Raw genomic sequence first — 26,243 nt, 5'->3', positions numbered from 1 at the left:
AAACGAGCCAACATGACGCACAGAAAGTAAGCTTCTAGAAAAAAGTGACTATACACGTATCTATCTTTTTCAAAAAAATAAATACACGTATCTAGTAAATATTGGTGAAAGGAAAAAAACTGTCTAAAGATAAAGACTAAAAGAGAAAAAGACAAGAAACAATTATTTAAAATAGAAAATGAACAGTGGAAAATTAGCGGAGAAGCATTCATTGCCTAGTACAACATTGTCACGGCGAGAGGGGTTGGTTACTGTCGCTTTAATGGAAAAGTGGGCCAAAATAATTATAGAGTTATTTTCATCGGAGGTTACTTTATGAGTTTTTATTACAGTCTCCGTCACTTATTGATACTGAGGTATTTTTTATAGGTGAATTACAGATTTGTCCTTAACTTTTGCTAAGTACTGCCTTCATTCGTTTATACATGACGTTTTAAACCTTTTCTTTTGTATCAAAATACTTGACGTTTCCTGAAAACTATGAATAATACTCCCTCCATTCGTTTATACATGACGTTTTAGACATTTTCTTTTGTATCAAAATACTTGACGTTTTCTGAAAACTATGAATAATATAATGATAAAAGACTTTATCTACCCCTTATACATTCTACATATTTTTCAGTCCATAAGTTCAAGTTTCAGTGGAATTAACTCGTACTCTACACCTTTTACAAGAAGTTAACATTTTCAGTCAATAGAATCAACACAAAATTAATTATAAAACTTCATCGCTCCACTATATAATCCATCTGCTATTTTTATTCTCTACTAAGCTTATACACAAAAATGAAGAATGAAGAGATCAACGAGAAAGAGGAGACCAAAGACAAAGAGGAGACCAAAGATAAACATGATCTACCAGTTTACAAGATTTTTTTCCGTGTCAATCGCGACTTCGATTTGAATAAGTTGTTCTTCTATGATGAAGGGGAACTTCACCCTGACATAGCAACTGAAGAAATCATACTTGAAATGTTGAAGATTTATCTCTCACATTCTTTTTAAATCCAATTCTTATTCTATTGTATTATTGTAAGTTATTTAGTAAGAATAAATATGTGAAATATAATTCCGCAAGTCTACATTTTTCGTTATTCATTTGTTCTCTTTTTTTTAATAAAAATTTACCAATGGAAAACTATTTTAATAACTCGATATGTTAAATTTAAGATCTATCCATATTTGTTTATTTTGATAAATGTCTTTTTTTTTATAATGAAGTGACAAATTATGTTTGACAAAAGCTTTTTGTCTAGTCGTTGTTAAGGTATTTTATTCAATTTTTATTCACAAAACAATTTTATGTAAAATAAAAGAACGAAAAAAAAATATTCAATTAAAAACATTAATATATATAATAAAACCACAAGAAATCTGAATAAAAAAAAAACTCCAACGATAGTTCAACAATTTAACAAAATCATGAAGATGAAGCTAGTGTATCTATTACGCTTTGGACTAGTGAAACATCACAACTTATTTGAAGAGGAAGACGACCTTCTCTATCGAGCGTAGCTTTTTTCATATGTGGGATTTTATATTTGTTTTCCCCTCCAACTTTCATGATCTCTTTCATGCAAGTTTGAAGGGTCAAAAAAATATAATTTACCCTTTCTGTAGGGTATTCATCAAATGAATCTTCCACGTCATGAACAAGAGCTTCTACGGTATTCGGACATGCTTGGTGTTGTAGTGATTGGATCGCACTAAAAAACCCGGATCTAAAATATTTAGATCAGGTGAATTTGGTGGCTGGCACATTTAACGTATATCAAAACCGTTTTTAGACGCAGCTTCTTGAAACTCTTTATCATCGCATCCAACATGCGTCCTAGCATTGTCTTGTTGAATGAAAATAATCTTCTCCCGATCTTCAATTGGCCATCTTTCATGAATTATCGGAATAACCTTTTCAATCAAATACGCTTTTATATCTTCTCTTTTGACGGAGGTTAATGCTTTTAGCTCTAAAGTTCCGGCTTCTCGGTTTTTACTTCGCCTTTGAGCTGGTTGGAGGGAAAATATTCCTTTTTTTCCAGAAAATGTCTCATTTCCTTCATAGTCAAATCTTGGTCTAGCCATCGCCGCTAAAAACATAACTTTCGTAATGTGGTTCTTACTTTGACATGTACGATGAGGCACCTCTTCCTCGGGAACCACATAATACTTCTCTGTTTTCTTTGTCATGTAAAACCATTTTTCGTCAATATGTACAATATTGTACATATCAACAAATTTTGGTTCATGAGCCAAAGAGTCCTTTTCCAACATAGACAAACAGAACTTCAATCTAGCTCTCATATTCTCATCACTTAAACCTGGTTTGATAGCATTAGTATGGCGTCGAAGGATACCTTCTTTGACACGTTTATGTAATGTCGACGTAGCAATGCCCAAACCAATTGATAGCGAGCGTAGTGACGTTCTCTTGCGAAACGGAAATTTCATAACTTGATTTAAATCAAGTGGAATTTTCTTACGACCACAGTGTCCGGTTTTTTTGTGCGATACATTGACTTCTTCATCATTTGAAGTGTCTTTTGCCTGTTTTCCTTTGCACTGTTCGGATAGGTACCAAAAACAAATCAGAAACTTCCCGCGTAGTATCTTTCTCTAGTTCTCCATTTTGACTTCTCTCCAACAAAGCATTATATATTGGCCATCTTTCTGTGTTTGAGATATTCAACCTTTTGCCGTTTGGAGGCTCTGTTTGATCATCAATATCTGCATATTAATAGAAAAATAGAAAAAGTTAGGAAAACAATATCTGCAAGACTGAAACATAAGAACGACACATGTATATTTGTACATAGAAACATACTCGATACACAACTTTTCATCGATATTGCAAGAAAACTGTCAAAACAAGTAGAAATAACTGTCGGGGGTAACTTTTAATCAAATTGCACATACACAGCATAAACAAACAAAAATAGCAGCCTTTGTTGACTAATCTATGCAAACTTGTGTACACAAATCACAAATATAACTAAAAGTAAAATTTTATGTAAGGCACTATTGATCGCAAACTTATTTGAACAGCAAAGTGTTGACCATACAAAAATTATAACAGAAAATTTACCTGGATCTATTTTGGTAAAACAATCGTTGGAGGCAATTTGATCGATCATATTAGCATCATCATCTTCATTCTTCATCAGTAGGAGTTTGAATTAGATCAAACAAAAACTCACTTTCATTACATGTAAATGGAAGGTTTAGATCAAAATTAGAATTCATGAGATAAATGGTGATTCGTTTGATTGTGTTCTGTCAATATATAATCATGATTTGTTTTAAGTTTGGCTCCAATTTTCGTTTTAAATTTTTTGTTTTCGCTCCTTGTTGAAAAATTTAAGAAGGATTTTAACACCAAAATTTTTTTTGCACGTATATCTCAAATGAAGAACACAAACATTTGACTCAAAATTAAACGAGCATTTATAAATTTCCGTATGATAGTTTGTCATTATATTGAATAGCTAAGACAAACAGAAATTGGGATCAGTAAAGTTGACCGAATAATGATAATAATAATGATCTGAAATAAATTAGAAGCACTGAAAAAGTAACGAAAAAGGAAAAAAAAGGAATAGCAATGGGTGCCTTAATTCGTGTGAAAAGGCTATAGCGTCATGTATAAACGAACGAAGGGAGTATAATGATAAAAGACTTTATCTACCCCTTATACATTCTACATATTTTTCAGTCAACAAGTTCAAGTTTCAGTGGAATTAACTCGTACTCTAGACCTTTTACAAGAAGTTAACATTTTCAGTCAATAGAATCAACACAAAAATTAATTATAAAACTTCATCGCTCCACTATATAATCCATCTGCTATTTTTATTCTCTACTAAGCTTATACACAAAAATGAAGAATGAAGAGATCAACGAGAAAGAGGAGACCAAAGATAAAGATGATCTACCAGTTTACAAGATTTTTTTCCGTGTCAATCGCGACTTTGATTTGAATAAGTTGTTCTTCTATGATGAAGGGGAACTTCACCCTGACATAGCAACTGAAGAAATCATACTTCAAATGTTGAAGATTTATCTCCCACATTCTTTTTAAATTCAAATCTTATTCTATTGTATTATTGGAAGTTATTTAGTAAGAATAAATATGTGAAATATAATTCCGCAAGTCTACATTTTTCGTTATTCATTTGTTCTCTTTTTTTAATAAAAGTTTACTAATGGAAAACTATTTAAAGAACTCGATATGTTAAATTTAAGATCTACCCATATTTGTTTATTTTGATAAATGTCTTTTTTTTTATAATGAAGTGACAAATTATGTTTGACAAAGGTTTTTTGTCTAGTCGTTGTTAAGGTATTTTATTCAATTTTTACTCACAAAACAATTTTATGTAAAATAAAATAATGACAAAAAAAATATTCAATTAAAAACATTAATATATATAATAAAACCACAAGAAATCTGAATAAAAAAAAAACTCCAACGATAGTTCAACAATTTAACAAAATCATGAAGATGAAGCTAGTGTATCTATTACACTTTGGACTAGTGAAACATCACAACTTATTTGAAGAGGAAGACGACCTTCTCTATCAAGCGTAGCTTTTTTCATATGTGGGATTTTATATTTGTTTTCCCCTCCAACTTTCATGATCTCTTTCATGCAAGTTTGAAGGGTCAAAAAAAATATAATTTACCCTTTCTGTAGGGTATTCATCAAATGAATCTTCCACGGCATGAACAAGAGCTTCTACGGTATTCGGACATGCTTGGTGTTGTAGTGATTGGATCGCACTAAAAAAACCCAGATCTAAAATATTTAGAGGTGAATTTGGTGGCTGGCACATTAAACGTATATCAAAACCGTTTTTAGACGCAGCTTCTTGAAACTCTTTATCATCGCATCCAACATGCGTCCTAGCATTGTCTTGTTGAATGAAAATAGTCTTCTCCCGATCTTCAATTGGCCATCTTTCATGAATTATCGGAATAACCTTTTCAATCAAATACGCTTTTATATCTTCTCTTTTGACGGAGGTTAATGCTTTTAGCTCTAAAGTTCCGGCTTCTCGGTTTTTACTTCGCCTTTGAGCTGGTTGGAGGGTGACAAAAGGAAATATTCCTATTTTTCCAGAAAATGTCTCATTTCCTTCATCGTCAAATCTTTGTCGAGCCATCGCCGCTAAAAACATAACTTTCGTAATGTGGTTCTTACTTTGACATGTACGATGAGGAACCTCTTCCTCGGGAACCACATAATACTTCTATGTTTTCTTTGTCATGTAAAACCATTTTTCGTCAATATGTACAATATTATACATATCAACAAATTTTGGTTCATGAGCCAAAGAGTCCTTTTCCAACATAGACAAACAGAACTTCAATCTAGCTCTCATATTCTCATCACTTAAACCTGGTTTGATAGCATTAGTATGGCGTCAAAGGATACCTTCTTTGACACGTTTATGTAATGTCGAAGTAGCAATGCCCAAACCCATTGAAAGCGACCGTAGTGACGTTCTCTTGCGAAACGGAATTTCCATAACTTGATTTAAATCAAGTGGAATTTTCTTACGACCACAGTGTCCGGTTTTTTTGTGCGATACATTGACTTCTTCATCATTTGAAGTGTCTTTTGCCTGTTTCCATATCCTTTGCACTGTTCGGATAGGTACCAAAAACAAATCAAAAACTTCCCGCGTAGTATCTTTCTCTAGTTCTCCATTTTGACTTCTCTCCAACAAAGCATTATATATTGCCCATCTTTTTGTGTTTGAGATATTCAACCTTTTGCCGTTTGGAGGCTCTGTTTGATCATCAATATCTGCATATTAATATAAAAATAGAAAAAGTTAGAAAAACAATATCTGCAAGACTGAAACATAAGAACGACACATGTATATTTGTACATAGAAACATACTCGATACACAACTTTTCATCGATATTGCAAGAAAACTATCAAAACAAGTAGAAATAACTGTCTGGGGTAACTTTTAATCAAATTGCACATACACAGCATAAACAAACAAAAATAGCAGCCTTTGTTGACTAATCTATGCAAACTTGTGTACACAAATCACAAATATAACTAAAAGTAAAATTTTATTTAAGGCACTATTGATCGTAAACTTATATGAACAGCAAAGTGTTGACCAAACAAAAATTATAACAGAAAATTTACCTGGATCTATTTCGTTAAAACAATCGTTGGAGGCAATTTGATCGATCGCATTAGCATCATCATCTTCATTCTTCATCAGTAGGAGTTTGATTTAGATCAAACAAAAACTCACTTTCATTACTTGTAAATGGAAGGTTTAGATCAAAATTAGAATTCATGAGATAAATGGTGATTCGTTTGATTGTGGTCTGTCAATATATAATCATGATTTGTTTTAAGTTTGGCTCCAATTTTCGTTTTAAATTTTTTGTTTTCGCTCCCTGTTGAAAAATTTAAGAAGGATTTTAACACCAAAATTTTCTTTGCACGTATATCTCAAATGAAGAACACAGACATTTGACTCAAAATTAAACGAGCATTTATAAATTTCCGTATGATAGTTTGTCATTATTTTGAATAGCTAAGACTAACAGATTTTGAGATCAGTAAAGTTGACCGAATAATGATAATAATAATGATCTGAAATAAATTAGAAGCACTGAAAAAATAACGAAAAAGGATAAAAGAGGAAAAGCAATAGTTGCCTTAATTCGTGTGAAAAGGCTATAGCGTCATGTATAAACGAACGGAGGGAGTATAATGATAAAAGACTTTATCTACCCCTTATACATTCTACATATTTTTCAGTTAACAAGTTCAACTTTCAGTGGAATTAACTCGTACTCTAGACCTTTTACAAGAAATTAACATTTTCAGTCAATAGAATCAACACAAAAATTAATTATAAAACTTCATCGCTCCACTATATAATCCATCTGCTATTTTTATTCTCTACTAAGCTTATACAAAAAAATGAAGAATGAAGAGATCAACGAGAAAGAGGAGACCAAAGATAAAGATGATCTACCAGTTTACAAGATTTTTTTCCGTGTCAATCGCGACTTTGATTTGAATAAGTTGTTCTTCTATGATGAAGGGGAACTTCACCCTGACATAGCAACTGAAGAAATCATACTTCAAATGTTGAAGATTTATCTCCCACATTCTTTTTAAATCCAAATCTTATTCTATTGTATTATTGGAAGTTATTTAGTAAGAATAAATATGTGAAATATAATTCCGCAAGTCTACATTTTTCGTTATTCATTTGTTCTCTTTTTTTAATAAAAGTTTACTAATGGAAAACTATTTAAAGAACTCGATATGTTAAATTTAAGATCTATCCATATTTGTTTATTTTGATAAATGTCTTTTTTTTTTATAATGAAGTGACAAATTATGTTTGACAAAGGTTTTTTGTCTAGTCGTTGTTAAGGTATTTTATTCAATTTTTATTCACAAAATTTTTTTATGTAAAATAAAAGAATGACAAAAAAAATATTCAATTAAAAACATTAATATATATAATAAAACCACAAGAAATCTGAATAAAAAAAAAAACTCCAACGATAGTTCAACAATTTAACAAAATCATGAAGATGAAGCTAGTGTATCTATTACACTTTGGACTAGTGAAACATCACAACTTATTTGAAGAGGAAGACGACCTTCTCTATCGAGCGTAGCTTTTTTCATATGTGGGATTTTATATTTGTTTTCCCCTCCAACTTTCATGATCTCTTTCATGCAAGTTTGAAGGGTCAAAAAAATATAATTTACCCTTTCTGTAGGGTATTCATCAAATGAATCTTCCACGGCATGAACAAGAGCTTCTACGGTATTCGGACATGCTTGGTGTTGTAGTGATTGGATCGCACTAGAAAAACCCAGATCTAAAATATTTAGAGGTGAATTTGGTGGCTGGCATATTAAACGTATATCAAAACCGTTTTTAGACGCAGCTTCTTGAAACTCTTTATCATCGCATCCAACATGCGTCCTAGCATTGTCTTGTTGAATGAAAATAGTCTTCTCCCGATCTTCAATTGGCCATCTTTCATGAATTATCGGAATAACTTTTTCAATCAAATACGCTTTTATATCTTCTCTTTTGACGAAGGTTAATGCTTTTAGCTCTAAAGTTCCGGCTTCTCGGTTTTTACTTCGCCTTTGAGCTGGTTGGAGGGTGACAAAAGGAAATATTCCTATTTTTCCAGAAAATGTCTCATTTCCTTCATCGTCAAATATTTGTCGAGCCATCGCCGCTAAAAACATAACTTTCGTAATGTGGTTCTTACTTTGACATGTACGATGAGGAACCTCTTCCTCGGGAACCACATAATACTTCTATGTTTTCTTTGTCATGTAAAACCATTTTTCGTCAATATGTACAATATTATACATATCAACAAATTTTGGTTCATGAGCCAAAGAGTCCTTTTCCAACATAGACAAACAGAACTTCAATCTAGCTCTCATATTCTCATCACTTAAACCTGGTTTGATAGCGTTAGTATGGCGTCGAAGGATACCTTCTTTGACACGTTTATGTAATGTCGAAGTAGCAATGCCCAAACCCATTGAAAGCGACCGTAGTGACGTTCTCTTGCGAAACGGAATTTCCATAACTTGATTTAAATCAAATGGAATTTTCTTACGACCACAGTGTCCGGTTTTTTTGTGCGATACATTGACTTCTTCATCATTTGAAGTGTCTTTTGTCTGTTTCCATATCCTTTGCACTGTTCGGATAGGTACCAAAAACAAATCAGAAACTTCCCGCGTAGTATCTTTCTCTAGTTCTCCATTTTGACTTCTCTCCAACAAAGCATTATATATTGCCCATCTTTCTGTGTTTGAGATATTCAACCTTTTGCCGTTTGGAGGCTCTGTTTGATCATCAATATCTGCATATTAATATAAAAATAGAAAAAGTTAGGAAAACAATATCTGCAAGACTGAAACATAAGAACGACACATGTATATTTGTACATAGAAACATACTCGATACACAACTTTTCATCGATATTGCAAGAAAACTATCAAAACAAGTAGAAATAACTGTCTGGGGTAACTTTTAATCAAATTGCACATACACAGCATAAACAAACAAAAATAGCAGCCTTTGTTGACTAATCTATGCAAACTTGTGTACACAAATCACAAATATAACTAAAAGTAAAATTTTATTTAAGGCACTATTGATCGTAAACTTATTTGAACAGCAAAATGTTGACCAAACAAAAATTATAACAGAAAATTTACCTGGATCTATTTCGGTAAAACAATCGTTGGAGGCAATTTGATCGATCGCATTAGCATCATCATCTTCATTCTTCATCAGTAGGAGTTTGATTTAGATCAAACAAAAACTCACTTTCATTACTTGTAAATGGAAGGTTTAGATCAAAATTAGAATTCATGAGATAAATGGTGATTCGTTTGATTGTGGTCTGTCAATATATAATCATGATTTGTTTTAAGTTTGGCTCCAATTTTCGTTTTAAATTTTTTGTTTTCGCTCCCTGTTGAAAAATTTAAGAAGGATTTTAACACCAAAATTTTCTTTGCACGTATATCTCAAATGAAGAACACAGACATTTGACTCAAAATTAAACGAGCATTTATAAATTTCCGTATGATAGTTTGTCATTATTTTGAATAGCTAAGACTAACAGAAATTGAGATCAGTAAAGTTGACCGAATAATGATAATAATAATGATCTGAAATAAATTAGAAGCACTGAAAAAATAACGAAAAAAGATAAAAGAGGAAAAGCAATAGTTGCCTTAATTCGTGTGAAAAGGCTATAGCGTCATGTATAAACGAACGGAGGGAGTATTACTATGTCCTAGTTGATAACATAACTTGCTAGTTTAGCTATTCCACTGTTCAATAACTTTTCTAAAGACAAAAATTGAAAATTAAATTTCAGATCTAAAAAGCACAGGAGGCGTAAGAGAAGGAGGAAAGAGGCACAAAGCTCTGAAAAAACAAAATGGCGTTAACATCTCTACAAATTACGACCCATTTCCCATCTATGAACTTTCTTCCAACCGGATAGACACACACTTCTAAATCTCTCACCGTCCTCACCACCGATATCGAATCAACCGAGGATACTCAACCGGATTCAGAAACTAAATAGAGACCAAAGACTCCGACGAATTCGAGTCCCATCTCTCAATATATCTGACTCATATACCAAAGTGAGACATGGAAGAAAGCAGAGCTGAGAAACTCTAAGAAAGAGTCAGTCGAGTCTGCTTCAAGAAGCTCGGGACTGTATTTCCCGCCGGGGAGTGTAAAGGATCCGGTTTCAGGTGGGTTGAATGTGGAGTTAGGTTTTAGACCTTACACCGAACGGCTTAACGGGAGGATTGCGGTGTTAGAGCTTGTGGTGTTTCTTCAGGTCTATTTCACAGTAGTTGTTTCTGCTATGTTTGTTAACAGCGAGAAGGAAAAGGTTAGTGTCTGACATTATAGTGAATGATAAACAATGACTCAGTTTCAAAAAGCTAAACATATAGCTCTCCCTGCTTTTTGTTAAGTTCTTGAATTCTGAGATTTTTTATAATGTCTCCTTGTTGTTCACCTAATAGAAGATGGGCGTTTGTGGACATGGCCAACCAAAAATACCTTGGGAGGGATCTCAAGTATCAAAGTTAGTGATATTGCCTAACGATTAAAATCTATCTTGAGATATTAATTACATCAGTTGTGAAAACGTTGCTTTTCTATTGTAAGGTGCATGGACTTTGTAATTTTTAAAGTAATGGATGTAATGTATATTCATAGGACAATAAAAGGATCTCACTTTGGAGTGAGCTTGTTGAATTGTTGGTGTTCTAACTATTTTTAAGCAAGATAAGAAACTAGTAAGAGTGAAGTGTTTATAAGTATAAATTTTGTAAAAGTGTAGTTTGGGTTTTTGTTATATGCACACAGCCAACGACGTACATGTGTACACGTAAATATTATTATCAATGTGTACAATGATTCATTTGTACATTGTTTCACAAGCATCCACGTGCACATCATTTAACAAAATTTCAGAAAATTTTTGTTTCCATGCTATATACTGTTATACATAGAGCCTCGTACACACATGACTAATAATCTGTTACATGCATCTAAAGGTCTTTGATATATATATATATATATATATATATATTGTCAAATGGAATTACATGTACACATAAGATTGAAGGGACTGGTGTTTGCAAGGTGTAATATTCTCCATGTTTCGAGTGTTAAGCAAAAAAAAAAAAGGCAGTGTACACTAAATATTTCACTCTGACTAGGTGTACATTCACTCGAACGACTTTGTCCATGATAGGCACTTTGACAATACACTTAATCCACAATAGGCACTTTGACAACATCTACATACTTACATACGCCAACAACTTTGTTTAGAACAATATTCACTTAGGCACAATTGACCAAAAAAAGACACAAACACCCAAAAAATCCAAATTTAAAACCGCTTGTACATCTACAAAAATATCCACGTGTACACCTAATTTCGGAGTCCACACACACAGAGTTAAATACTCCCTCTGTTTCTGAATAAGTGTCGTTTGAGACTTTTGCACATAAATTAAGAAATAATTTAGTTTTGCATGTTTTCTATATAAAAACACCATTACCCATACACCTACTCCTATTTCAACCAATAGAAAAATAATCTGCAGAATAAAATCAATAAATTCTGCACTGAAAAGCTAAAACGACACTTATTTTGCAACGAAAAATTTTATCTACAATGACACTTAATATGAAACAGATGGATTATTTTGGTGTACATATATACAAATATCAATTATAAAGTTTATACTTGAGAAGAGCTCACAAAACTTCAATAAAGTCTAAGTTAATTCTAATACGACAAAAAAAGAGAAACTTGTTTTGCACCAAAATCTTCTAGAGTTAACTAAAAAGATAACACATGCCACAACCAAGCTTAAGGTGCATATAAAATTACTACAATATAACACAATCCACTTATAGATATATATACAAATGGGTTAGAGGCCTAATATATGTATTGCAAAAAAGTGTCCACATGTACATCATATTTCTCAGACACATTGTACCTACAACCATCAATCAGACCATATACAACATTAACCCTTGTTTTCCCTTGTCTCACTAGCCGAAGAACATGAAAAGTGTGAACACTGAACTTATTTTCCAGAGTAAATTCATCAAAGCAATAAATCTGCACAAATTCAAAAAAAAAAATCAGTTGAAAGTCATAAGAATGTTTGTTACACCCTAAGTATGGGCAAAACTTTCTACTCGGCTTGTAGATAATACGTTTAACGAAAGAAAGGATTGTTTCATCTCCAAAACAAATCCCAGAAACTTATCATTCCAATCAAAAAGGCAAAATGCTATGGAATAGTTTTAGAAGAGCTTGTGATAGAAAATACACATAACCGCATTTCAGAAGAGTTTCAGCTGAACAGACTTCTTAGAGCATCATTATCGCGGTCCTAAGCCGCGTCCTTAAGACATTAATTTCGAAATTTAAATCTAAACTAAATGAAAACTTTGCAAACGTATGTTAAGTTAGAGTTTTTAGGGAACGTATGTAAGGCCACGTGTCAGCAAAATAGGGGAAAGAGGAAATGGGGAGAGACCGTCGAGTTACCGTCTCGACATCATTCTCTCTTCTCTCTTCTCTTCTCTCTTCTCTTCTCTTCTCTCTTTTCTTCTCTCTCGACGGTTCAACGCCTCTAGACGAATTCCGCCGAACGAAAAGCCTCTCTCTCCGCGTTTCGCTCCGCCTCTCACTCCGCCTTTCTCTTCGCCTCTCTCTCTGTGTTTCTCTCCGACGAATTCACCCAACCGATCTCGCCGCCGATCTGTTCTCCCTCACTCCACCGATATCTCCGCCGATTGGAAACTAAAACCAGGTATCGCTCAATCCTCTATCCGTCGTTTTGAGGTTTAGAGTATGTATATGTCGATTGGGTTTCGCTGCTTGCATGTCTTTCGTTTTGAGATTTTAGAGCTTTATTTTGTCGATTTAGCTCGTCTGTATCTGGGTTTCGCTGATTGCATGTCCGTCGGTCTGAGATTTTTTTTTTTGGTTGATCTAACTCGTCATGTGGCCAATTGATTGTATTCTTGGCTGTTATGTGATTGAATGATATATGTTTTGTAACTAGGTGATTGTAACTCGTAGTCTGTGGTGATTTCAATGGATTGGTGTGTGTGCGCTTAGCATTAATCTGATAAGTAGATGATTTTGAGAAATAATTCTTGGTTGTTATGTGATTGAATGATGAGTTCTTATTTCATAAAGACGTTCACGCGTTCACTCATAGTTTTGAAACTCATAAACTAAATGTAATTGTAAATAATTATGAGAAATAAAGTTAACTAGATTAACTTGATGTCTTCTTCGGAACTCATAAATTGATAAGATGTCTAATTGTAAAGAATGCATTAAGTATTTCACCTAATAGCTCACCAATGAAATTGAATATTGTGATAGGAGTTACTTCTCAACCAAAACTGAATAGTCAGACGCTTGTTTGATAACCGTGAGAGTAGTTAACTGAATTTGCTTGCTTGTAGTTTGTTTGAAACGAAATCCACATTTAAATTTAATGAACTTGTTAGTTCCAGTTGAACGTGAAACTAGTTGTGTTGTGTGCAATAACTTCTGATTAGACTTGTTGTGTGGTTGTTTATGGTTGAGCATTAAGAGTTGAACTTATTTCACATTTCAGTTTTAGCTATTTAACCACATCTATCCTTGAACTTGTTAGTCACCTCTCGGCTTACCTAAAACCAGAAACCAAATAGGTTTTTCTTCCATAATCTTATCTCACTCTTATCGCTATGGATTCCTATCCATATAGCCAATCGTCTAGTTATCTTAATCTTCTTCACAGTCAACAACCAAGTGTTGTCCATGAAAACTTTCCTTATGAAAGTTATAATTCTAGTAGTGTTAACCTTGGATCATCAGAAGTCCCTCCATTCAGTTCACAACAAACGGAGGCTCCAACTCAACCTGAAGTCACACCAGCCGAGCGTAGGGAGAGGAAGAAATGGACACCAGCTGATGACGAGGTTCTGATCAGTGCGTGGCTAAACACATCTAAGGATGCTGTTGTCGCAAATGATCAGAATGCACGGACCTTCTGGAAACGCGTTGGAGAGTACTATGCAGCAAGCCGTCATGCTACCGAGTGTGAGAAGAGAGAGCATCTCCATTGTAAGCAGAGGTGGCACAAGATAAACGAACTCACCAACAAGTTTTGTGCCGCATATGCTTCTGCAGAGAGACAACAAGCCAGTGGCCAGAATGATCTTGATGTGCTGAAGCAGGCTCACGCGATCTATTACGCGGATCATGAATCGAATTTTACTCTTGAACATGCATGGTGTGTGTTGAGGTATGAGCAGAAATGACTTAGCCTTAACACACCTAAACCCAGTGGCAGTTTAAAGAGAAAAACGGGTGAGACTGGTTCCCAAGCGTCAAGCTGTGAAGTTGGTGATCATGAGAGCAGGCCTGAAGGTTCTAAGGCTGCAAAAGCAAGAAGGAATAACTCTAAAGGGAAGTGTGTTGATGAGGTTAAGAGCATTTGAGAATTCAAGAAAGAGGATTTGGTGATGAAGGAGAGACTGTCAAAACTTGCAATACTTGACACGCTACTAGCAAAAAAGGAACCATTAAGTGAGGCTGAAGAAGTGGTGAAGAATAAGCTGCTTGCCTTGTATTTCTAAAAATTATGTCTATGTTTGAACTCGTCTATGTTTCTACTACTTGTGTGAACCTGTCTTGAACTCGGCTATGTCTGTTTTAAGTGTTTTAATTTCTACTTGATTGCTTCATGTAATGTTGATTTTGGTTTATGATCAATGTAGTTCTTGTTTCATTAAATGGCTATCTTTATTAATGATTCATGTGTTAATCTTCTTTATGATTAATGATCAATGTGTTAATCTTCTTTATGATTAAAAATTTCTGCAGGTTAAGTAAAACATGGGACAAGACTACAGCTATACACAGCCTTCGGAGTCAGAGCATTACGGTGGGTACTCACTCGACAGTGGGCACAGCGAAACTGATGATCTAATTCGACGTGACCAAGTTGAGATAAGCAACAATGCTCGTTCACGGGTTGAGTACCCTCCACAACCCGAGGTTGAGCTCGGATTCCCGCAGACATGTTACTGTGGTGCTAAGCCTGTGCTTGCAACGTCTAACTGTTATGGGTTAGATCCAGGTTAAATTACTTCCTACTCGTTGCACTTCGTTGAATTATCTTTTTAATGATCTAACAATTTGTTTGCAATCCACAGGTAGAAGATACTACACATGTGCGAATGTAGATGATGGGGAGTGTCATGTTTGGAAATGGTGGGATGATGCCATCATAGAGGAGATGAGAGCGAGAGATCAACATGTTCTTCAACTGGCTGAAAAGGTAGATAATCTTACCCTTTTGAGTGACTATGAGACTGAGCAGAAGGTTCTTAGGCTTGAGAAGATAGTGTATGATCTAGGTAAGGAGAGATCAAGGTCTTCTGATGGGTTTGAGTACTTTGTAGGTGGAATGGTTATTGTAAAAGTTGTAATAGGAATCATGCTTATGTTTAAGTAATGATCACGGCTGTTGTTATGTATGGGAATGGTTTAAGCTTTTGATGAACTTGTTGATGAACATGTGATGACCTTTTTGTAAAATGATCTTGTTGATGGACATGAGATCACGTTGTAGTGTGGCTATCTGTAACAAAACATGTTGATGGACTCTTGATCTTGTCATATTATTGTAAAATGATCTTGTCATATTGTTGTAGTGTGGCTATCTTGTAAAATGATCTTGTCATATTATTTTGTTGTAGTGTGGGACAAAGTCCTTTTTAGAGCAGTGCACGATCCTCTCTTTAAAACAATGGGTAAAAACAATGGGTGATACGATATTTTGGAAGCAAGTAAATAATACACAAGGTTTGTGTGCTCGTGATGGGTGTACCAACTTTGTCACAAGGTTTGTTTTATTCTTTCAAAAAGTCACAAGAAGTATCACGGGAGAATGATAAAATACTCGTTGCTTTTCCTATATAAGCAAGAGACTTGTTCTCTCGTAAAAAATAAAACAAAGCATATCTCTTCTTGTCACTTTGTAAACAATTGCTCCCTTTTAAATTTTTTTTATGGCTTCTTCTTCTTCTTCTCATTATCATTACCACAAAAATGATGATGATGAACTTACTGCCATATTTGATGATTATTTTGAAAACCAAGATTTTATTCCAGAAACAAATGAAAGAAAAAAAGTGTTTTTATCGAGAGAAACCGGGAAGAATGCCACAAGAATCTCTGGAATGATTATTTTAGCGAAACTCCCACATACCCGAAAAATTTATTTCGTCGACGTTTTCGGATGAACAAGCCATTGTTCTTGCGTATTGTGCATCGTCTCTCCACAGAAGTACAATACTTTCAACCATCAGAAGATGCAACCGGACGGTCTAGTCTATCACCACTCCAAAAATGTACGGCAGCAATTCGTCAATTGGCATATGGTGGTGCGGCTGATACAGTTGACGAATATGTACGACTTGGTGAAACAATTGCTCGAAAATCTTTGCACATTTTACCGCTGGAATAATTCACTTGTTTGGCGACGAATACTTAAGACGTCCCACTCCGGATGATCTGCAAAGACTACTCTATGTTGGAGAACAACGAGGATTTCCGGGGATGATTGGAAGCATCGACTGTATGCATTGGGAGTGGAAGAATTGCCCCTCCGCTTGGAAAGGAATGTATTCACGAGGAACTGGAAAACCAACTATTGTCTTGGAGGCTGTAGCTTCATATGACCTCTGGATATGGCACGCGTTTTTTGGAGCTCCATGTACTATGAACGATCTTAATATTCTTGATCGATCGCATGTTTTTGATGATATTATTAAAGGAATAGCTCCGCAAGTCAACTTTTATGTCAACGGAAGAGAGTACAATTTCGCATACTATCTCACGAATGGTATTTATCCGGAATGTGCGACTTTTATGGGATCTATCCGTTTACCACAGAGTCCAAAACATCAATTATTTGCAAAAACCCAAGAAAGACATCGAAAAGATGTTGAGCGTGCTTTTGGAGTCCTGCAAACTAGATTTGCCGTTATTAAAAATCCATCTAAGTTATGGGATAAATCCAAAATAGCAAATGTTATGAGAGCTTGTATCATACTTCATAATATGATTGTCGAAGACGAACGAGATTCATACACTCAGTATGACCTTGACTCGTTTCAACATGATGAAGGTGTGGATCTTACATTTTCCATCCAGATGCCTACTGCTCTTTTCAATACAATTGATCGTCGAGCAAGAGTTCGGGAACGACCAGTTAATCGACAACTAAAACACGATTTGATTGAAAATATATGGGATAAATTTGGGAATCAAATTTAATGTATAATGTTTAAATTTATATGAATTGAAGTTTCCTTTTTGTTTTTAATATTTGAATGTTTATGTTTTATTAATGGGTTTTTTTTTGTTTGTAATTTGTTGTTTTTTCAATGGCTTTTTTTTTTGTAATTTGTTTTTTCAACTTTGTTTAATAAATTATGTTTCTATTTTAATGTTATACTATCTTTTGATCCGCGCGGGCGCGCTGATGTATTTTTCGAAAGAATTATAGTTTATATCAATATATGATAATATAGATACATAAATTTTACCATATTACTTTGTGTTTTATATAACATGTGGATATATAACATTTTAATTGTAATTGGATCATCCATATAATATTTTTTTTTCTTTGAACACATATTATGTGTGTTTACAAATCTTCTAAATTCGTATCTTTGTATCGATAACCACAGAAGACATTTTTCTTACAGAAAATTTATTATTGTTTGGAAAAAATAATTTGCAAATGTTTTATTTCTAATTACTTTTTATACAAGAAAATCATCAAAACGTGAAAAAGATATAAAACATAGTTATGTGAATAATATAAATGGAGAATAAATAAATATATATATATATATATAAACTATTAAAACGCAATATAGGAACTCTTATTAAAAAAAGATAGATCTGTATGAAATCAATATATAGGCCAAGATTGGGCTTATATGTTGTTGGGTTAACGCTAAATCAAATGCCATAAATAAATAATGAATGGTCCATTTAGAACCCTAAAAAAAATCATAACCTTTTTGATATGATGATTACGTCAAAATAGGAAACAAAAGTTAGGATGTTTTTTTTTTGTTTTCGAATAAACAAATATTTAGTTATGATCTTCTGCGGTTAATAGTGATTGCATGGAATTAAAAATCGTTTTTTGAATGGCAGTGAGTTGTCGAAGGAATATAGCATATTTAGTTTAGATTTTATACACAAAATAATCGAAAATACGCCAAAAAACAAATTTGCTAAACCATAAATTAGGTAAACCATAAATTAGGAAAATAGCATATTTAGTTTCGATTTTGTACACAGAAAAAAAAAATGAAAATTGACAAAACCATTAATTTGCTAAACCATAAATTAGCTAAACCAAACCTTGATTATATCTATATACAAAATGTTGGTATGCATAATCTAAAAAATACAGACAGAATATAAATTGGCTAAAATATAAAACCATAAACTTAATATTGATTAGATTATGGTTAAGAAATTGTGATGAATCGTTTGGTTTGGTTTGTAATGGGTTAGCTAATAGAAAAATTCTATTACAAACCATAGCTTTAGTGGAGTATTTGATTGGAATAATATAAGGTATGTGCTGGTTGGTCAACTATTAAATCTTGAGTATTGGTTTCGAATAGTACTATAAGATACGTGCTGGTCTATTTAATTAATAAGATTGTGTACCGAACGGGATGGGTTAACGTTTATTTGGTATAAAAATGAATGGGTTAAGGAAAATGTAAAACTACTGTGTTTTGATTGGTATTTCCTTGTAATTATTTAGGAAAACTCGGGGTTAAGTACTATTTGTATTCATGTTTTAATTGTTTAGATGTTTAATATATCTCATTTCCTATTAAAAAAATTAATTAACTAAGAGACTTAAAATGGCCCTACCAATAATCTTAATTTTAGCTATTGTCCTTAACCATGTATCTTAACTTAACAATATTAATAAACTAAGTTAACGACACAAAAATTGTTCCTTGCATAGTGTATCTGCAACAAACATAAAGACAAAGATAGGATTAAACACTACCCCAGACGATTCAAAAGATTGGAGGAGCTTTTCTCAATCACGATTCGATCTGATCGTGAAATTTCAAGGACAGGAAGATCAGTGTTCTAACTTAAAAACCCAATCAGTGATTAAATTCGACCCAGATCAAGCCTAGATACTCGAATAGAGAAGAAACAGTAAACCACTGAAAAAAATCGACTAACCCACTTCAGTGACTTCATATATACGAATAGGAAAATTGTTTGTGATTCGTCTGGGTTTAGGGTTTTGATGTGGAGAAAAATCAATTTTGATGAATACTAGAGAAGAAAAAGAGAAGTCAAAATAGGGTAAGCACGAGGCGGCGTATTCAGCTCTAAGACTCACAAAGTTGGAGTTGTCAGAGATTAAAATGGAGAATCCCAGAAAACATGGAGATACAAAAAGTCAGCTTCCTTGCAATCAACCCTTCGCTTCCCATCTCCATTAATTTGATTTATATTGAATAAGTCAACTCGGTAACCGGAGGCTGCTACAGAGGCTTCACCTTGTTTCTGGGTTTGAGGAATCAAATGATTTGAGGTTACGAGAAAAAGAAAGAAAAAAGTGAGTGACAGTGTGAGAGAGAGAGAGATCTAAACTGAAAAATGGAAAACAGTTGTTGTGAGTCAAATTGTATAACTATGGTTACTCTAATAGTTACTCTAGTTAATTTAGTTGGACTTTTTCACGGGGTTTGGTTGGCGAAAGTGTCTCAGTAGACATAAGTGACCTATTGTGTTATTAAAAGTCAAAATGTGTCTTAGACTGTAACATTTTCATAATTATATGACCGAAAGTGGGTCTGAAATGGGAAAGTGCATAAATACATACGTGAAAATATTACCGATAGGGTTCATGATTTAATTTTTTTGGGTTTTGGCATTTCTAGTTTCATATTAAAAAAAATAAAAAATGATGCTTATATCTAGATAAATTGAGATGTATATAATGACTAAAACTCTTGTTAGCTTTGTGTTGGTTCATCCTTTCAACCACTATTACACATTATAATCTTTTTAGCATGTACATTAGATCTACATGATTGTTAACCTATAATCCTACCGTTACTATCAGTGTTTTTCTTGAAAAACTTTTGCACATTTATACTACTCTCGTTTGCTTTAGGAAGCCGATATCTTGTGGTTTCAGACGTAGATTTTGAGATCGTGTGTGACCATCAAAGGAAGTTCCTCAAGCAAGAGCAATCGGGAGAACTCAGGATTCACATACGTCAAGGACTCAAGGCTAATAACAAAACCCATTAGATTCTGTGAATATTGTTGTAAGTGATTCCCTGGCACGACAAGGGAGTGTTTAACCTTGTAAAAAAGGAGAAGCATTTGGTGACCAAATCGGAATCACAATGAAATTTTGGATAGTGTACTCATATCTGTAGACAGGCCCGGCCTTGAAGGGAAGCTAAAGAAGCATGGGCTTCCGTCCCTAAAATATATAAACTAAATTTGGTCATTATTTTTCAGATGTTCTTTTTGTCTAGTGGTGTAAATCATCAATCAATCCTTAATCTCAACCGTCAGAGTTCGGTCCTTGAGAGCATGCCAATTTCAGCCTTTTTTTTTAGTTAGCTTGTGGTCATTTAAAAGTGAGGACCACTACTGTCGACAGAGACATCAACGTAATAAACACGATACATGCCAATTGTTGTAAGGGTCTAAACAGCAAAACTTGTTTTTCTTAGCGATATTTTTCGTGTTTGGAAGTCATATCTGTCGGAGAGAACGTTGGGGAATACGAATATGGCAGAGAAAAAATGGAAACGTCGTCGTAGGTGTGGTCGTAATCAGTGGCGGAGCCATGTGGTAGGGAGGGGGATCAGTTGACCCACATGACTTCTACAAATAAATGAGTTTAGTTTCTGTACGATTGATTTTGGTTGGAACATCTGGTTAAGATCCATTAGCTTGACTCCCATGAACGGTTCGACCCATCTTAAATATTTTTAGTAATATTACATAATTATTTTAATAAATGAGTCGTATGAGAGATGACGCTGGCTCCACCACTGGTTGTATCGTCTCTGCTCAGAGTTTTTACGCGAAGACTAATTTATAGATAGTGTTAAAGAGGATTTTGACCCAAAATAAAGGAAAAGGAGTGTTTAGTTCAGATATTATAAACATCGGTTGCATGAAGATAGATGTAGGTGTAAACTACTATCTCAACTGGCCAAACACAACCGATGTTCCTTACACACACACACCTATTCTTCGTTCCTTACTCTGTTTCTATTAAACTAGATCAGCAAAGCCAAGCAATTGAAATCCATAAAAACAGAGTGATGAGACTAATATCGTTCAAGTTCGAAACTGCAACTTAATTAGAGAAATAAATAAAAAGAACATAGAGTACGTCACTCAAAAATAAAGCAAAACATAAAACCAAACAACACTGAAATTCGCTAGTTAATTGGATGCTGCTGATTATAGTAAATGCGGTTACTTCTCGATTGGTGAATATCACAAGTAAGCTCCTTCCGTTGTTAATTATTTGATATATAGATATAACACCAGTGCAAAGGTAAATTATTAAAACGTACGTTTCTATTGGAAAGAATTGGTAATTACAAGACATAATATTGAAATCAACGATGTGATTATCAAATCGTCAAAGACTCAAGCTAAAAAGCTTGAGTGCTAAGACCCTAATCTTTCTATCACTTCGTGGAAATTGATTTTGAATGAACGAACAACAACACATTTTAAGTTTCTTGGACATAGGATATCAAACGTTACTTCGCTAGTTAATTGGATGCTGCTGATTATAGTAAATGCGGTTACTTCTCGATTGGTGAATATCACAAGTAAGCTCCTTCCTCATGCCGTTGTTAATTATTTGATATATAGATATAACACCAGCGCAAAGGTAAGTTATTAAAACGTACGTTTCTATTGGAAATAATTGGTAATTACAAGACATAATATTGAAATCAGCGATGTGATTATCAAATCGTCAAAGACTCAAGCTAAAAAGCTTGAGTGCTAAGACCCTAATCTTTCTATCACTTCGTGGAAATTGATTTTGAATGAACGAACAACAACAACACATTTTAAGTTTCAAAAAAAAAACAGTCATCTCCTCTACAGTTTCCAACGAAGATTCATAATATTCAAACCATATATCTAGATAAATTGAGATGTGTATAATGACTAAAACTCTTGTTAGCTTTGTTTTGGTTCATCCTTTCAACCACTTCCACAGTATAATCTTTTTAGTATGTACATTAGATATATATCTATATTTTTTTTGACACATTATTGTTAAACCTATAATTCTACCGTTATCAGGTATTTTCTTCAAAAACTTTTGCACTAAGCCGATATCTTGTGGTTTCGCGATCCATTTTTCTCCAATACAAAGGAAGTTCCTTAAGCGATTCCCTGGCACGGGAAGGGAGGGTTTAACCTTAATAAAAAAGGAGATGCATTTGTTGACCAAATCCAAACGTCGTCGTGCCTGTAGGTGTGGACCGTGTGGTCGCAGCATCTCTGCTGAGAGTTTTTGCACGAAGACTGATTTATAGATAGTGCTAGAGCCATTTGTTCCAAAAAAAAAAAAAAAAAAAGATAGTGCTAGAGCCTTAAGAGGATTTAGTTCAGATGTTATAATCAATTTGCTTATTGTGAGAAAATGATTCCATGGTGAAAATTGTAGAGGTCTTTGATTCGAGTTTAGGTTCTCTAAGTAGAGGCGGCAGGTACACTCTTTCCCTTACATGAAGATAGATATGTAGGTGTAAACTACTATCTCAACTGTCAACACAGCCGATGATCCTAACACACACACAACTGATCAAGCAAGAATTACCTGAAGACATTAATGCAAAGAAAAGATGTTTGATACATCTATTCATCGTTCATTACTCTGTTTCTATTAAACTAGATCAGCAATTGGAATCCATAAAATCAGAGTGATGAGACTAATATCGTTCAAGTTCGAAACTGCAAAGGTCCACATGAAACAGAGAGTATGTCACTCAAAAATAAAAGCAAAACATAAAACAGAACAACACTTAAATTCAGACCATCAAGGCAAAAGAATGCACCAGAGCTTAGTCGACTTCCTCAATCTTGGGGCCAGCACCTCCAGCGGAAGGAGGAGCTTCATCATCATCCATCCCAGCGGGGCCGCCTGCTTCACCACCAGCTCCTTGATACATCTTAGCAATAATCGGATTGCATACGCTCTCCAACTCCTTCATCTTGTCTTCAAACTCGTCAGCTTCAGCCGTCTGGTTCCCATCGAGCCACTGGATCGCCTCCTCAACAGAATCCTCAATCTTCTTCTTGTCCGCAGCAGGAAGCTTCTCACCAATCTTCTCATCACGGATCGTGTTCCTCATGTTGTAAGCGTAGTTCTCAAGCGCATTCTTGGCTTCAACCTTCTTCTTGTGCTCCTCATCCTCAGACTTGTACTTCTCAGCCTCTTGCACCATCTTCTCTATCTCGTCCTTAGACAAGCGACCCTTGTCGTTGGTGATGGTGATCTTGTTCTTCTGCCCCGTGGTCTTGTCCTCCGCAGAGACATTGAGGATACCATTCGCGTCAATGTCGAAGCAGACAGTGATCTGAGGAACACCACGTGGAGCAGGAGGGATGCCAGAGAGCTCGAACTTCCCGAGGAGGTTGTTGTCCTTGGTCCTGGCTCTCTCACCTTCGTAGACTTGGATCAAAACACCAGGCTGGTTGTCGGAGTAAGTGGAGAAGACCTGTTCCTTTTTGGTCGGGATGGTAGTGTTTCTCTGGATCAAGGTTGTCATAACTCCACCGGCGGTTTCGAGACCGAGAGAGAGAGGAGTCACGTCCAACAGAAGAAGGTCTTGCACCTTCTCATTCCCTTCGCCGCTTAGAATAGCACCCTGAACAGCCGCTCCATAAGCCACAGCCTCGTCGGGGTTAATGCTCTTGCAGAGCTCTTTACCATTGAAGAAGTCTTGGAGAAGCTGCTGAACTTTAGGGATACGGGTGGAGCCACCGACGAGGACAACGTCATGGACCGTGCTCTTGTCCATCTTAGCATCACGCAGACACTTCTCAACCGGCTCCATACACTTCCTGAAAAGATCCATGTTGAGCTCCTCGAACCTGGCACGCGTGAGGGCAGAGTAGAAATCAATCCCTTCAAAGAGAGAGTCAATCTCAATGGTAGTCTGAGCGGTGGAAGAGAGAGTCCTCTTCGCTCTTTCACAAGCCGTCCTCAACCTCCTCAGAGCTCTGGGGTTACCGCTAATATCCTTCTTGCTCTTCCTCTTAAACTCTTGAACAAAATGGTTAACCATTCTGTTGTCAAAGTCTTCGCCACCAAGATGAGTGTCTCCAGCTGTAGCCTTCACCTCAAAGATACCTTCTTCGATAGTCAAAAGCGAGACATCAAAAGTACCACCGCCGAGATCAAAGATCAAAACGTTCTTCTCTCCAACGCTAGTCGCCTTCTTGTCAAGACCATAAGCAATGGCAGCTGCGGTCGGCTCGTTGATGATACGCATGACGTTCAGACCAGCGATGACGCCAGCGTCCTTTGTAGCTTGACGCTGAGAGTCGTTGAAGTAGGCTGGAACCGTGACAACAGCGTTCTTGATGGTGACGCCAAGGTAAGCTTCGGCGATCTCACGCATCTTGATGAGAACCATGGAGGAGATCTCCTCGGCTGCGAACTGTTTTTCTTCTCCTTTGTAGGAGACGACAATCATGGGCTTGTCGGCAGGGCCAGGGATGATCTTGAAAGGCCATAGCTTCATGTCGCTTTGGACTGATGCGTCACTGAATCTCCGACCAATCAATCTCTTTGCATCTGTCACAATAAAAAAAAAAAAACAGAGTTCAATCAAATCATTCATAGGTAACATATAAACCCTAAAAATCTTCCAACAAAAACCCTAAAATTCAGAAACCGAAACCCTAAAAAATCACAATCGACTAAGATCTTCTTATAAACCCTAAAGATTACAACTTTCGTATTCGAGCAGGGATGAGATTTACATACCGAAGACAGTGTTGATTGGGTTCATGGCGACTTGATTCTTGGCGGCATCACCAATCAACCTCTCGGAGTCGGTGAAGGCGACGTAAGAGGGGGTGGTTCTGTTACCTTGATCATTAGCGATGATCTCAACGCGGTCGTGTTGCCATACTCCGACGCAAGAGTAGGTGGTGCCGAGATCGATTCCGATAGCTGGACCTTCTCCTTTACCGGACATTGTGTGAAGAAGCTTTTGAGGCGGCGATGAGAGATTGGGTTTGAGTTTTATGGTGTGGGGAGAGAGCGTAAATAGGTTTGAGCTTATTATATAAGCACGAGGGTTTGGTGTTTCCATTATGCATTAGGTTTTTTTTTGGACCGTTCGATTGATCCGGCGGTTCTTAAGAGATTATGCTTTTTCCTTTCTTTTTTGAAAAAACTGCGCAAAATAGAAAAATCACAATTTGTGGAGCGTTCACATTGTGGTCGGCTTAGGCGTTAGTTGTAGGACCCAGTGAAAAATTGAACACATGAAAAATGAGATATCTTATTAAAAATAAAAACAAAATAATGGGTTGTTTTCGTTTCAAATATGAACTAGTCAAAACATTTGTACTCATAGACGATTTTTTAATATAATATATTTATTTTATAAAAGTTACTGTTACATATAATCTAAACTATACTAAAAGGTGTGAATATGGAGTGTTTCTAGCATGTCCACGTAGGCTAATATATTTAACCAATCAAGACATTCCAATAATACACGCTGGCAAAAGACACGAAGCTCTTGCTTTCGTATGGGTTCTGCTGTGTTTCGATGGGCTTCGTCGGTTAGCATTGGGCTTTGCTACCCGGTTCAATTAAAAAAAAAAATTCAACCCAAGACGGATAACACGAGGCTCTACGCTTTTCGCTCTTCATCTTCACCGTTTCTTCACCATCGTTTCAGTTCTCTCGATCCAGAACTCCACAATCAATACTCCACTACATCTCGATTCAATCGAGTTACCTCCGACGCTAAGTGACCTGGATCTCAC

The 26,243-nt window shown here is 35.3% G+C and overlaps 2 protein-coding genes and 1 long non-coding RNA gene across 4 annotated transcripts; 2 read left to right on the top strand and 1 right to left on the bottom strand.

Moving 5' to 3' along the window:
• Nucleotides 1–9,880: 9,880 nt before the first annotated feature.
• Nucleotides 9,881–10,911, top strand: LOC111204617. Its single transcript, XR_002657112.2, has 2 exons — nt 9,881–10,454; nt 10,591–10,911. It is a non-coding gene; the product is annotated as an uncharacterized LOC111204617 (long non-coding RNA).
• Nucleotides 10,912–13,846: 2,935 nt separating this feature from the next.
• On the top strand, nt 13,847–14,602 carry LOC125583043 (glutathione S-transferase T3-like). The gene is made up of 2 exons (XM_048749581.1): nt 13,847–14,406; nt 14,455–14,602. The coding sequence occupies exons 1-2, from the start codon at nt 13,847–13,849 to the stop codon at nt 14,600–14,602; spliced, it is 708 nt and encodes a 235-aa protein (XP_048605538.1).
• A 6,945-nt stretch (nt 14,603–21,547) lies between these two features.
• LOC106389455 (heat shock 70 kDa protein 1-like) lies at nt 21,548–25,521 on the bottom strand. 2 transcript variants are annotated; one of them, XR_007320791.1, is made up of 3 exons: nt 25,228–25,521; nt 23,193–25,035; nt 21,548–21,574 (listed from the first exon to the last, which is right to left on the bottom strand). XR_007320791.1 is itself a non-coding variant. In XM_013829714.3 (2 exons), the coding sequence occupies exons 1-2, from the start codon at nt 25,439–25,441 to the stop codon at nt 23,297–23,299; spliced, it is 1,953 nt and encodes a 650-aa protein (XP_013685168.1). In that variant the 5' UTR covers nt 25,442–25,521; the 3' UTR covers nt 23,142–23,296. The 2 variants fall into 2 exon arrangements, 1 of the variants encoding a protein (XP_013685168.1); XM_013829714.3 differs by lacking the exon at nt 21,548–21,574 and having other exon boundaries at nt 23,142–25,035.
• Nucleotides 25,522–26,243: the final 722 nt, after the last annotated feature.

Source organism: Brassica napus, chromosome C3, assembly GCF_020379485.1.
Source record: "Brassica napus cultivar Da-Ae chromosome C3, Da-Ae, whole genome shotgun sequence".
Lineage (NCBI taxonomy): Eukaryota > Viridiplantae > Streptophyta > Magnoliopsida > Brassicales > Brassicaceae > Brassica > Brassica napus.
Note: the sequence above shows the minus strand (reverse complement) of the source record. Positions and strands in the feature narration are given on the sequence as shown.